Below are 15,412 nucleotides of genomic sequence, written 5' to 3' on the forward strand. Positions count from 1 at the left end.
AGAAGAAGCCTGCACCAGCGGGTGATGATTAAGGACGAATGAATCCCTTCTGTAAATTCTCCCTGATGTAGTCGCTCATCGCTTCAGTTTCGGGAACAGATAACGGGTAGGTACGCCCCCTAGGTGGCTTCTTGCCGGGAAGGAGATCGATGGGACAATCCCATTCTCTATGGGGCGGCAGGACATCCGCGGCTTTTTCACTGAAGACATCAGAGAAATCTTGATAAGCCGCAGGAAGACTTGACTGGGTTTTTACTTCAGTAGACTTGATTGGACAAACTTGGGCTAAACAGGACTGATGGCAATGTGAACCCCATGAAGTAAGTTGTAACGTTGACCAGTCAAACTGTGGATTGTGTAGCTGGAGCCAGGGCATGCCCAAAACGATCTCCTGGGTGGCTTGAGGAATGACTAAGAACTTTATTAATTCTGAGTGTAGGAACCCAACTCCCAAAACCACTGGTGCAGTTTGGTGAGAAATATTCCCCTTGGAGATTCGGCTACCATCCACGGCGGTAATGTAGACTGGGTAAGAAAGTTCACATACAGGCAAGCAAAATTTATTTACCGCAGCTTGGGTGATGAAATTTCCTGCGGCTCCACAGTCCACTAATGCTGATGCAGACTGAAGCCCAACTGAAGTCTCTAAAGTCACAGGAAGGATAAGGTCTTGATTAGAAGGAGCTTGTCTAGAAGATCCCAACTTGACTCCTCCTTTACAAGTCAGGATCTGGCGTTTCCCGAACGCACTGTGCAGGAATTAATCTGGTGACCTGCAGCCGCACAATAAAGACATAGTCTCTCACGAAGTCTTCTTGACCGCTCCTCAGGAGTTAGGCGGGACCTATTTATTTGCATAGGCTCATCAGAAGGTGGAGACTGGAACTGTACGGAAGGTATCATCCTTGATCTGCGTGGCTCACTCCGAGCACGTTCATTGTTGCGTTCGCGGATGCGAGAGTCCAACTTGATGCACAAGGAAATTAAATCGGACAATTGTACAGGAAGATCGCGGGTTGCCAGTTCGTCCTTGATCCGATCTGAGAGTCCATGCCAGAAAGCTGCTACCAGGGCTTGATTGTTCCACTGAATCTCTGCGGCCAACGTCTGGAACTGGATGACATATTGTCCCATACTACGGGTACCTTGACGAAGTTGGATTAGGTCGGCAGAAGCTGATGTTGCACGACCAGGCTCGTCAAAGATCCGTCTGAAGGTTGACACGAATTCTGCATAGTTGTTAATCAGAGGGTCGGCACGTTCCCACAGAGGAGACACCCAACTCAAAGCAGATCCAGAAAGTAGAGAGATGATGTAGGCAACCTTGGATCTTGACGTGGGGAAATTATGTGATAACAATTCAAACTGGATTTCACATTGGTTGAGAAACCCGCGACATAACTTTGGGCTGCCATCATACTTGCTTGGCACGGGCAGGTGCAGACGTGACACTGGAGCTGATGCAGCCGGCATAGAGGAACTCACAGTACTGGCAGGTGCTGGAGTAACAGGAACTGTAGGAGTGTGTACACTAGGCAGGGATTGCTGTAGTGTATCTATCCGGGAGGACATCCCTTGCAGGAACTGGAACATCTGCTGCTGCGCAGCCTCTTGACCATCCAAACGGGAGACCAGATTTTGCAAGGCCTCTGACCCCACACTCCGTCCACCATCCGAGTCCATCGATCCTGAACTTACTGTCAGACTTGGTTTTGTCTGTGTCCCCGGAGGGGGCGCTAGTGGGTCAGTGGAGGTGGATGGGAGAAAACGAGGAGGCTGGATTATGTTTCTGCGCATGAGCGCAATGATCTTTATTAGACAGATGGTTCACAAAACGGCAGCAGAAAATAACAGTAGGAAATGCAAATGTCAATTGTACAGCGTGGCAGCTGAAAGTCTATGGTAACAGAATGAATGGTGACTGATGAAATGATAACCGGTAGTGATGATAACAGATGAGTGATAACTTGGCAGAGAATATTCTGGTATGGGAACCAGAGCAGATTAAAACATGGAACCAGCAGAAATGGTGTTGTATGGCAAACCTGGTAGCAGAGGCAGGAGTCTGACTATGTCCACAGTGCAGGTGATGAAGCACTGGCAGCATGCAAGCTGCATCACAGGTGGAGAGATGGAACACACCTGGAGTCAGTCTCTACTGCTAGGCTGAAGCACACAGAGATGGTGGTGAGTGTGAAGCCTGTAGATGGAAGCAGGTATTGCTGGGGCTTGTAGTTCCACGGAGCTGTGAGAAGTAACCAGGAGTACAGAGTCTTAAGTAGATAGCCAGGAACACGGAACAGCAGGTAGGTATCCAGGTACACGGAGGAAACAGGAACCAGATCCTTACACATGAGTCGCAGGAGTGACACAAAGTTCAGGATGCCTGCAGACTGATCCTGCAGCTTCATATATACCCCTTGTTACACAGTCATTGGTGGAGTGAGGAAAAGTGGGTGCGGCCAAGCACCGGATTGGCCGCCGTATGCTGACTGCTGGAGGCTGTCATGGCGGCGCCCATGCCGCGGCCTAGCGGGAACGCGGCGTGCTACACGCCCGCTATCACAGGAGCGCTCCCAGGCCCAGGATGGCGTCTGATGGCAGAGACGCGGATGACAGATGAACGCAGGGACCCAGGACGGAGTCCGCAGCGGCGGACAGATGTCACCGTGGTGAGTCGATTCCTGACATGATAGGGGGAAGGAGACACATGCAGGAGATGGACTGATAGGGAGGAGGAGACCCATGCAGAAGATGGACTTAGTGGGGGAGGAGACACATGCAGAAGATGGACTGATAGGGGGGAGGAGACACATGCAGGAGATGGACTGATAGGGGGGAGGAGACACATGCAGGAGATGGACTGATAGGGGGAGGAGACACATGCAGGAGATGGACTGATAGGGGGCATGAGACACATGCAGGAGATGGATGGATAAGGGGGAGGAGACACATGCAGAAGATGGACTGATAGGGGGGAGGAGACACATGCAGAAGATGGACTGATAGGGGGAGGAGACACATGCAGAAGATGGACTGATAGGGGGGAGGAGACACATGCAGGAGATGGACTGATAGGGGGAGGAGACACATGCAGAAGATGGACTGATATGGAGGAGGAGACACATGCAGAAGATGGACTTAGTGGGGGAGGAGACACATGCAGAAGATGGACTGATAGGGGGGAGGAGACACATGCAGGAGATGGACTTATAGGGGGGAGGAGACACATGCAGGAGATGGACTGATATGGGGAGGAGACACATGCAGGAGATGGACTGATAGGGGGGAGGAGACACATGCAGAAGATGGACTGATAGGAGGGAGGAGACACATGCAGAAGATGGACTGATAGGGGGAGGAGACACATGCAGAAGATGGACTGATAGGGGGGAGGAGACACATGCAGGAGATGGACTGATAGGGAGGAGGAGACACATGCAGAAGATGGACTGATAGGGGGGAGGAGACACATGCAGGAGATGGACTGATAGGGGGGAGGAGACACATGCAGAAGATGGACTGATAGGGGGGAGGAGACACATGCAGGAGATGGACTAGGGGGAGGAGACACATGCAGAAGATGGACTGATAGGGGGGAGGAGACACATGCAGGAGATGGACTGATAGGGGGGAGGAGACACATGCAGGAGATGGACTGATAGGGGGGAGGAGACACATGCAGGAGATGGACTGATAGGGGGGAGGAGACACATGCAGGAGATGGACAGAGAGAGAGGAGAAGCCTTCAGGAAATGGACTGAGATATTTAGAGAGTGTGCAGAGGATTAAATGTCACCCCAGTTTTACTTCTGCTACAACACAATATTTTCTAAACTTCTTAATGTGCTAGGTCCAGTTAATATGACATGCTCTGCCTTTTGTTGGTGTAAGTCGGCCTACATTACATTTTGAAGTAATCCCGCCTACTTTGGTATTGGATCCGCTTACAGTTGGTTTTTTACCACCCACATGAGGCCCCTTCTAGAAATTTTTCCAGGGCCACTTTTGTTTCCCAATCCGCCCCATCATACCACGTGACAATTGTATCATAAAGAGGAAGAGATGAGTTTCCATTTAAGAGAAGAGATGATATCAATTTATGCCCAGTTACATACCTCCCATATGTCCAGATATTAGCCCTGACAGTAGGAGACTGTCATAGGCGTGCGCAGGGGGGGTTCCTGGTGCGCACAGGCACCCCCTAATGTCTGTCACCCCCTCACACACACCTGCTGCTGCTACAGTATCGGCGATCGCAGAGTGTGCTCATTTCTGTCCTCCCGCCCATTGCGCCCGCCACCCCCTCTGCTCAGTCTGGCTGTCATTCATTTGTATGGTGCAGCATCACTGACGTAATCCTACTCCCAGTTCCTCTAACCTGTGGGATGTGTCGTGATGATGTCATGCTGCGTGCATGCATGCACATGCTCCCACCCACGCTCTCTCTCTCCTTATCATGTGCCAACGCCACAGAATACAGCGTTCCTCTTGGAGGAGGACAAGTTCAAATTCAATAACAATATATATTTCGAGAGATTAGGATATAATCTATGGTAATAAAATATACAAATTTAACAGATTTTATATATATATATATATATATATATATATATATCTATCTGTGCATCAATTCTCTATATTATTTAGTTGGCATTGAGTGCCAATATGTGGTAGTAGACACGCCTGATAGGTGGTGCTAGACACGCCCATTAGGTGTTGTTAGACATGCACAATAGGCGGTGCTAAACACGCCCTTCTAATCGTGCACCCCCTAATAAAATGTCCTGCGCACGCCTATGGAGACTGTACTGCTGAACTGCCTCCATGTCTCCTGGCAATACTGGGGATGGATTTAGGGGGCAAGAAGAAGTTTGGCAATGGCCTTGAGCCTTTTAACTGCAGGGCAGTGGCACACCACTGGGGGATATGTTACACCCCAATGCGATGCAACAAGATACCCCAGGTGAAGTAACCATGCCTTTTTTCGCACACATCATTCTGTTTGGGACATATTGGGAAGAGACACCAGCCCTACAGTCACAAGGAAAATTCCCCATAGAGCGCTCTTAGACAGATATGTTTTATATATGTTGGGTAAGTTGGGGTAAAGGCCGGTGTGATTTAGATGACATCATTTTGACCTACCTGATAAAAGATGGGCTTATTGTTATTAATGTCATCAACTCGAATGAGGACAGTCGCATTGCTTGTGAGGCTGCTAGGACCGCCACTAGAATTGTCGTCTGTGGCCGTCACAGTGAGCGCATACTCTGTCCCATGGAGCCAGGGGCGGAGGCTGGAACCAAGACGGATGAGTCCTGTTGGGTTAATCGAAGAGAATTCAAATGAATCGCTTCATACTCAGCATTAAAAGCGTTTAATTTCACACTCCTATAACTACACTACGGGGGGCTGGGATCAAAGCAAAAAACAGCCGGTAACTTTGCCCTTTGGTAAAACCAGGCTGCGCTGCAGGTGGGGCAGATGTAACACGTGCAAAGAGATTTAAAGAGAGGCGCGGCCAAACTCAGATGTAAATTGCAGTGTAATAATACAACCAACTGTGCAGCATTTGTGGGCTACATGCAAAAGCAACTGGTATTTACCCTGCACGCAAACATAACAAATGTATTACTCCTCTTGCATGGCAACATGGCTTGTCCAGGTGTAAAGTCACTTGCTATATTTCCCAACAGTGCGTCTGCTGAGATAAACTCTTACGCAATCCTATAACACAGAGCTTACAATCTAACAGAGGAGTAAGAGAGAGATGATCTGCGATGGAATACTGCAGCTCTGAATGTTGGGTCACCGCGGTTTATTGCATCCATTGATTTTAAGCAGATGACGTCGGGGTTCAATCAATAAGTATGTTCTGAAACCATTTCCACAATCTCACAAGACATGTAAACATTATCCGCTCTGCTCCTCTCAGCTATTATTACCTTTCTGAGGATCAATAAGAAAATTTCCCTCCCTATTTCCTTCTGAAATTTCATAAGTGACTCTGTCTCCATCGGGATCGAACGCCTGCACCGTGGCCACCAAAGTATTGGGGGTCGCATCCTCCGATACAAAGGTCCGATAACTAGAAAAACAGCAGAAAGCAATTCAGCGATTAAGAACGTCGTCAGCCACACACAATATTCTACATTCACACACCACACCTCCCCTCCTCTCCTTTCCTCTCCTCCTCTCCCCTCTCCTCTCCTCTCTTCTAATCTCCTCTCTCCTCTCATCTCTCCTCTCTCCTATCCTCTCCCCTCTCCTCTCCTCCCCTCCCCTCTCCTCTCCTCTCCTCTCCTCTCCTCTCCTCTCTCCTCTCCTCTCCTCTCCTCCCTTCTCCTCTCACCTCTCCTCTCCGCTCTCCTCTCTTCTCCTCTCCTCTCTCCTCTCCTCTCCTCTCCCCTCTCCTCCCCTCTCCTCTCTTCTCCTCTCCTCTCCCCTCTCCTGCCCTCTCCCCTCTCCTCTTCTCTCCTCTCCTCTCCTCTCCCCTCTCCTCTCCTCTCCTCTCCTCTCTCCTCTCTCCTATCCTCTCCCCTCTCCTCCCCTCTCTCCTCTCCTCTCTCTTCTCCTCTCTCCTCTCTCCTCTCTTCTCCTCTCCTCTCCCCTCTCTTCTCTCTCCTCCCCTCTCCTCTCCTCTCCCCTCCCCTCTCCTCTCTCTCCTCTCCTCTCCTCTCCTCTCCCCTCCCCTCCCCTCTCCTCTCCTCTCCTCTCCTCTCCCCTCTCCTCTCCTCTCCTCTCCTCTCCTCTCCTCTCTTCTCTCTCCTCTCCTCTCCTCTCCCCTCCCCTCCCCTCTCCTCTCCTCTCCTCTACCCTCCCCTCTCCTCTCCTCTCCCCTCTCCTCTCCTCTCCTCTCCTCTCCTCTCTTCTCTCTCCTCTCCTCTCCCCTCTCCTCTCCTCTCCTCTCTTCTCTCTCCTCTCCTCTCCCCTCTCCTCTCCTCTCCCCTCTTCTCTCCTCCCCTCCCCTCCCCTCTCCCCTCTCCTCTTCTCTCCTCTCCTCTCCTCTCCTCTCTCCTCTCCTCTCCTCTCCCCTCTCCTCTCCTCTCCTCTCCTCTCCCCTCTCCTCTCCTCTCCTCTCCTCTCCTATCTCCTCTCCTCTCTCTTCTCCTCTCTCCTCTCTTCTCCTCTCCTCTCCCCTCTCTTCTCTCTCCTCCCCTCTACTCTCCCCTCTCCTCTCCTCTCCCCTCTCCTCTCCTCTCCTCTCCCCTCCCCTCTCTTCTCCTCTCCCCTCTCCTCTCCTCTCCTCTCCTCTCTTCTCTTCTCTCTCCTCTCCTCTCTTCTCCTCTCCCCTCTCCTCTCCTCTCTTCTCTCTCCTCTCCTCTCCTCTCCTCTCCCCTCCCCTCCCCTCCCCTCTCCTCCCCTCTCCTCTCCTCTCCTCTCCCCTCCCCTCTCCTCTCCTCTCCTCTCCCCTCTCCTCTCCTCTCTTCTCTCTCCTCTCCTCTCCTCTCCCCTCCTCTCCTCTACCCTCCCCTCTCCTCTCCTCTCTCCTCTCCTCTCTCCTCTCCCCTCTCCTCTCCTCTCCCCTCTCCTCTCCCCTCTCCTCTCCTCTCCTCTCCTCTCTCTTCTCTCTCCTCTCCTCTCCTCTCTTCTCTCTCCTCTCCTCTCTTCTTTCTCCTCTCCTCTCCTCTCCTCTCCTCTCCTCTCCTCTCCCCTCCCCTCCCCTCTCCTCTCTTCTCTCTCCTCTCCTCTCCTCTCCTCTCCTCTCCTCTCCTCCCCTCTCCTCTTCTCTCCTCTCCTCTCCCCTCCCCTGCTCTCAGGCCAGGGGGCGCATTACGGGACGCAGTGATTTATAGGTAAATCCAGCCGGAAAATGACATATCTGTACTCAGATCTGGGGGGAGGGGGAGGGGGGCATTTATGGATATGAGGAAGATATAGTTATCCCACGTTACAGTACGCTGACCATATTATCCCTTGTACCTGGGACGCTCATGATTACACAGGTTCTGTGGCTGCTTAATACCAGGTGAGATGCAGCTTGTAGTCAGCCGGCCCCAGAACCTGTGTAATTCATCAGTGTCCGGGGTACAAGGGATAATACGTTCAGTCACAGGGTAAGTATACAGCTGCGCAGTATTTGGAGGTTACGTGAGAAAGCAGACAGTAATATCACTACATGAAAGAGGGGATCCGGTCTTTAGGTCGACACTCATTAGGTCGACCACTATTGGGCGACATGGTCACTAGGTTGACATCGTAAAGGTCGACACATGAAAAAGTCGACATGGGTTTTTCACATTTAAAAAAAAATTCTTTGACCCTTTTCGTAATTTATGATCCACGTGGACTACGATAGGGAATAGTAACCTGTGCTGAGCGTAGCGGTAGCGGAGCGAGGGGACACGGTGCACCAATCGGGGATCCCGGTCACTTTCCGAAGAAGAAAACACCAAAAATTATATAAAAACTCATGTCGACCTTTTTCCATGTTGCCCTAATGAACGTGCCGACCTATTTCAGGTGTTGACCTAGCCACTGTCGACCAATAGTGGTCGACCTAATGACTGTCAACCCTATGGTCCACACTCATGCAGCATGGTCTGTCCAGGTTTAGCGCTAGGTCTGAACAAGTCCCTATATTACATTATTAGCTAATAATCCCCATTACTACGACCCCCCCCATCCCCTCCCCCCTATAGTCATGCTGCCTTGTGGGTGAATTAAGCGCTCTCGCTCACCAATCTGGAGAAAATGTCAGCCCAAACAAGCTAGCCTCGGCCGTCAATGCTCTCCTCCTTTACACAGCTACCACTCCAGCACCAGACCTTGGCAGCAAGGCTGACATCTGTGGCCAGGGTGGCCTAGACGCAGCATCTCCTCCGCTTTAGGAGAAGGAGATGTGTAAAACCTTCCAAAGCGGACAAGGGCCCTCATTCCGAGTCGTTCGCTCGGTCTTTTTTTTCGCATCGCAGTGAAAATCAGCTTAGAGCGCATGCGCAATGTTCGCACTGCGACTGCGCTAAGCAATTCTGCTATGAAGAAAGGATTTTTACTCACGGCTTTTTGTTCGCACCGGCGAACGTAGTGTGATTGACAGGAAATGGGTGTTACTGGGCGGAAACACGGCGTTTTATGGGCGTGTGGCTGAAAACGCTACCGTTTCCGGAAAAAACGCAGGAGTGGCCGGAGAAACGGGGGAGTGTCTGGGCGAACGCTGGGACACGGATACTATGTTATAAGCAATATAGCCTTTATTGAAATAATACTTTGAGGGATCACCATTCGGAAACGAGTAGTTTTTTATTATCACATACTGTTTTTCTTATTCACACTATATTTTAATATTTCACCAATTCCTTAAGAATTTTAACGTATATCCAATAAAGAATAGATATTTTAAACAAATAATTAGTGGTAGAGTGCGTCCAAGAAAATGCTTCTTTCTTCTTTTTTCTTTGGTAGCTTCATATGAGTCCAGGACTCAAAAGCATTTGGAGGGCACCTGCGTACAGGGTCATATAGGGTCGAGAGGAACCCCAAATATTTTTAGTAACGCAGAGAGTACCATAATACAACTGAACTGTATACACAAAAAATTATAGTTAAAGAACTGGTGCGGGATTACACAAACTACATGTACGAACGCTGGGAGTGTTTGTGACGTCAAACCAGGAACGACAAGCACTGAACTGATCGCACTGACAGAGTAAGTCTGGAGCTACTCTAAAACTGCTAAGTTTTTTTTGTTCGCAATATTGCGTAAACTTCGTTCGCACTTTTAAGATGCTAAGATACACTCCCAGTAGGCGTAGACTAAGCGTGTGTAACTCTGCTAAATTCGCCTTGCGACCGATCAACTCGGAATGAGGGCCAAGGTGAGAAGTAGACGCCAGCTACCAATCAGCTTCATCCTATGGTTTGTGTAGTACAGTCTATGAAGTGCTAGCCAGGTTCTGATTGGTTGATACGGGCAACTTCTCTACTGGGGCTCTTTTGATTTGATACATCTACTTATTCACCATTTTAGGCCCTCCATGGCACTCTAGACACAAACACCTTGCTTTACTTATTTCCTATTAGTAGTTTTAAATATATATATATATATATGTGTTTCCTTAATGCGCTATTATTAGAATGTAAATTAACCCTGGAGCCAATTCTTCTATTAAATATAGCTCACTTCGGGCAGCTTCCACGAAGAAAGGACTCCTGCCGATATGGGTCTATAAAGGTAAAACACAACTGACATATACAAATATATGTTTCTGTAATCATTGTTTTATAAATATATAGATCACTGATAGACCATATGTTTGTACAATATTTGTTCATACAATAAAATATATATATATAAAATATCAGGGGCGTTTTAAGAGAGGAGGAGGCCCGTGTTCAGCCTCCTCCGTTCGGGCCCCTCCTCTCTGCCCGGAGCGCCGTAGAGTCTGAGCACTAGAGCGCTCAGACTCTACTGCGCATGCGCAGATCTCCAGGAAAATGGCGCGGCGGCCATTTTCCCTGAGATCTCTCTACTGCGCATGCGCAGAACTCTGTGAAAATGGCCGCTGGGCCATTTTCACCGTGTTCTAGCGGCGCTGCGGTTGCCGGTGCTGGACTTCGGAGGGGTAAGTATTTTACAAATGGGTGCAGTGTGTGCGGTGGGGGCCCCCTCTGGACTCAGGGGCCCGTGTGCACCGTACACACTGCACCTATTATAGAAATACCAGTGACAGCACCGCACACACTGCACCCGTTATAGAAATATCAGTGTAAAATATTATATATGTGTATTAAGGTACTATTAAAGTCAGCCTTGGTTCATATCCAAAAACAAATTGGATTATCCATTAAATAAGAGCGCTCCGCAGAGATCTTTATATATATATATATATATCTATATATACCCACATATTCCGCAGCGCTTTACAGCAGTCCTAGAGGTAATTGCTAGAAAAGCTGCCAGACTGCTTGTGCTTTGTAACACAGTTAACCCTGAATTATAAACATTTCTATCCCCTGTACCACCCTGAGTGCATATCCTTTATGGCTTGGTCTTCCAGACACCCCAAGGGTAAGTACATACTACGCTATACGCTCTGTGAGCGACGTCGCCCAGTGTTTCTCCTCCCGGGCTGGGTGGAATACACATGATGCGATATCACACAGTGACGCAATGCCGCGGCTGGGCTGTACATGCAGCTTTGGACGATGAGTCCAAATTGAGCTGAATGTACGGCCGATAACGAGGGTCGTTAACAACCCGCGGGTCCGCGCATCAGCCGTCATCAGCTGCAAGCACACTTGGCGATATAGTAATCTATAATCGCTCAGGAGGAGGAAAATGTATATATAGTTTACTATATCGCTAAGTGCGTATACACCCTAACGGTCCAGGTTGTAAGGAGATCGCAAGCTGAACACAGATGGTTACATCAAACTGACTGAGGTACTAATGAAGACACATGTGCTCAAGTATACATAGCTTTAAATCCTGAATTGTTAAAGTGTCTTGAGGACTGAGTTTGGGAACCTCTGCATTAGGAGAAATCACCTCTACCAAGAATGAGGCATCCGGCTTCCACTGTACTGGAACAATAGTTCTCCATTCCCTTCATGCTGCTCGGGTCATGTTGTGCTGCAGTAATGTAATAGGTGTGACAGCCGCACAGCTCTACAATCACAGACACACACTTTATACACATATGCCTTGTGCTCTGTGTACAACCCCAACATTATATAATCCTGCTGTGCCCGGGGGAGAGCAGCGGAAAGTAATGACTGTGTCTGGCCACACACTGATCTGTTCCTGCCCCGGGGAGGCTTCCGTTGCGCAGTTCCTCTCATCCTCGGGGGTGAGAATATGCGGCGGATGATGCGGATTCGCCACATTTACATACACTGCAATCAGTTATCGTTCTGTGGGGTTTCTATACTTACATAGCGCAGTAAACACGCACACACATAAGAGCCACAGAGTATTGCAGTTATCCTTGGGAGCCGGGAATAGGGGTGAACAGAGTGTGTTTATAGTGAGCTAAACTGGGACAGAAACTTTAGGGGTGATTTATCAATCAGTAAAAAAGTGGAGACGTTTCCCATAGCAACGAACCAGCTTCAAGGTAGCATTAATCAAGTACATTCTACCAAATAAGTTGAAGATGATTGTTTGCATTGTGCAACCTCTTGTCACTGCTTGATACATCGACCTATTATAGTTACTAAGGGCCCTTATTTATCACTTCACTCTCACAATCTTCAACTTTAGGGGCCCATTTATCAATGAGTGATAAATCTTGTTGTGAACGATAAAACTTGTTGTGTATGATGAATGGTGCTCCGGTCAAACAGCTCCCAACTGTCACTCCTAAATGACAGTTAGGAGCTGAACACATGACAGTTGGGAGCTGATTGGCTGGAGCGCCATTCATCATAGTTTTCAGTTTTATCACTCGTTGATAAATGAGCCCCATATTGCTTTTCTCAGAGGATCAAACATTGCCAGATATTACCCTACAGTCAGGGGTAGACCCTATACCATACCTCCCGACAATTACATTAGGGTTGTCCATCAAGGCACCCTTCATCAATGGTTTTTAACCATTAATAGTAAACCATCGATGAATGAACCATTGATCAGTCCTGACCGGAAGGAAGCCTCTGGGCCAGCACACGTGCTAGGAAACCTCCCCCACAAATTGGGAGCTATCAGGCCCTGCCAACGATGGTAAAATCATTGACCAACAGCAAACCATCGATGGCCAATGCTATCTTATATCACATACACCCGGATCTAGCGCGCACAGCACTCACCATAGTAAGCAGGAATATATACTCCCATTTTCCCACTTTCCTATCATTTCTACCCATCCCAAACATGCTCATCCATATATTCCGCCTGGCCAAATGATTGACAGAGGAATGAGCAGGCGCACCCCTCAGGGTAAGTGTTATTAATAAACCTCAAACAAAAAAGTTACTCCAAAATTATGTGGAATATGTTACTGTGCAGAAAACAACAGATGTTACCAATGATTAATGACAAATCCTCCTGGGCAGATGTATTAAGCCTGGAGAAGTGATAAAGCAGTGATAAGTGGAAGGTGATAACGCGCCAACCAATCAGCTCCTAATTGTCAATTTACATATTGGAGCTGATTGGCTGGTGCGTTATCACCTTGCACTTATCACTGCTTTATCACTTCTCCAGGCTTAATACATCTGTTAAGGAAGATGTTTGAATTTCATAAAACAGTTCAACAAAGGGGTCTATTCATGAAGCAGTGATAAGAGTGGAGAAGTGAGACAGTGGAGAAGTTGCCCATGGCAACCAATCAGCTGCTCCGTATAATTGTATAGCAAATTATAATGTTACTTCAATGCTGATTGGTTGCCATGGGTAACTTCTCCTCTGGCTCACTTCTCCACACTTATTATCACTGCTTCATGAATAGACCCCAAAGAGAGGTAACGTAAGGTGAACTGGACCTACAGTCTAAGAAATGGAAGAAACAAAATTGGAATGTAAAATGTATCTTTAATATAGAATATCCTCTTCTGAGTTCTAAATGTTTTCTGACGTTACATTTATGTCCACTTTAATAATAAATGGCATCTGGTACTCTGAATTCTACTAAAAGATAAAGAACCGACGAATGAAACTGCAAATGACAAGAAAGCCTGTAGGAATAAAAAGGAACATTACCAACGGTCATAATAAGCAGACATGGGCTCCGTCTGCGCCGCGCCGCTGCAAATCGAAAGAGACTGGGAAATATATATATTTATTTGTGAGAGTTTCCTTTAATGCTCTAGATTAGGGGATGGGAACAGTGATTTTGTTCAGCCACTCAACAACAAATTACAGCCCCGAGGCCACTGTCTTAGCCTACAGTCTAACGAGTGAATCGATTCCAGTTCTGACTGTTTTAAAGACATAAAATGAAGAGGAACAGAGAGAGGGGAGCTTGGAACGTTACATGGAAAGGTCTCTGAAGACGGAGAGGGGTTTTAAGGGAAAATAGGCCACCATCGTATCTATAACATACAGTGTACTGTTGTGCTGACGGGGATATGCGGGGGGCTGGGGATTTGGGCACCTTGCAGCAAAATACAGAGCGCTCTGCGCTAATCAGGGGGATAAATGTAAAATTTTAACTTAAAGGCACAATGCAAAAATAGATGCTCTTAATCTGAGGAAAGCAGAGAACTGCAGTGTCGTCTCGCGGTAGAAATAACAAGAATATATTTTACGCTATTATAGAAGGAATTTCCATCAGGCAGAATTTAAATATATACAATATGCATGTTTCCATTAAAATTGAAAATGTTATTTTAAACTTCTATATTTGATTTATGTACATAATAAAGGCATTTTCAAGGGGGGTCGGAGGTAGGGGAGGCTTCAGCCTCAAAATAGTACCAAAGAAAATGTAGGTTTCTAGGCAAGCGTTTGCCAAGCAGTGATTTTAATCAGCGTTTTGCAGTATGCGTTATGAAGGAAAGGACACAATCAGCCGCTTCCTGATTTCCACCACATAAAACTGTCATTTACTTTCTGCTTGAGAATCAGCTTCAAATGGGAAATATACAATTTATTTATTTTTAATTCCCAAACCCTGACAGATATGAATCCGCAATGTCTTGCTACTCTCTTTATTGCTATTAAAATTTTGTGCTATTTGCCAACATTGAAAAAAAAAAAGTAGGGGATCTATTAAAAAGAGCTCTTGCCCATTGGCATGGCATACAAATTGAATCGACACATGTGCATCCGATAAGTATTATGATAGGAGGTCAGCACGTGGTTGTTATGCATGGGATATGCAAATGCATGCAGGACTGGACTTTTCCCATTTGTTTCAATGGCCCATTCATTTCGATGGACTTTCTGGAAGGTGTGATACATGTAGAAATTGTACTGGAATAAATGGAAAAGTTTTCATAGTTTGGAATACAAGCAGCAGAAACTCGGCCAGTAAATTTCTTAATGAACGTTAGCACAACATAGCCTGAGCTGGTTCCCATTAAACCAAGTGAAAGTTTATGAAATATAAGATCTGCAGCGTGGGGGCATAGTGTAAAATGGTCAAAGACTGGTCAGCCTCTATGAGGATACAGTAAAACAGTACAAACCTCTCCTAGCAGGACTCTTCCCAGCAACCCTGTGGTCTGGGAACTGAGACACCTGATATGGCAACTTTACCACACCTAAGCTATGTATAATGGTAAGGGGACCCTTAAAACCACTACGCATTATGTCAATGCCCACCCACACATTTGCTTATAAAATAAGAGCTGACCAGCCAGGCGCATGTGTTTTCCAAGGTAGCCACAATATGACTGGCTGGGGAGGAGAGCGCTTCCAGTTTCAACCACAAATCAATGGAGATGAACTGATTCTTTATCAAGTCGTGTGTGTGTGTGAATGGGGGGGGGGGGGGGGGGGGGGGGAAATTAATTTTCATTCATC

The 15,412-nt window shown here is 47.5% G+C and overlaps 1 protein-coding gene across 1 annotated transcript in view; it reads right to left on the bottom strand.

Moving 5' to 3' along the window:
- LOC134982206 (neural-cadherin-like) overlaps positions 1 to 15,412 on the bottom strand; it is a 203,617-nt gene that overhangs the window by 170,966 nt on the left and 17,239 nt on the right. Inside the window, exons 6-7 of the mRNA XM_063948707.1 lie at positions 5,949 to 6,091; positions 5,149 to 5,321 (exon numbers count right to left, since the gene is read on the bottom strand). Of these exons, the coding sequence (XP_063804777.1) occupies positions 5,149 to 5,321; positions 5,949 to 6,091 (316 nt within the window). The remainder of the gene's footprint in view (positions 1 to 5,148; positions 5,322 to 5,948; positions 6,092 to 15,412) is intronic.

This window comes from Pseudophryne corroboree (genome assembly GCF_028390025.1).
Source record: "Pseudophryne corroboree isolate aPseCor3 chromosome 11 unlocalized genomic scaffold, aPseCor3.hap2 SUPER_11_unloc_8, whole genome shotgun sequence".
In the NCBI taxonomy this organism is placed as follows: domain Eukaryota; kingdom Metazoa; phylum Chordata; class Amphibia; order Anura; family Myobatrachidae; genus Pseudophryne; species Pseudophryne corroboree.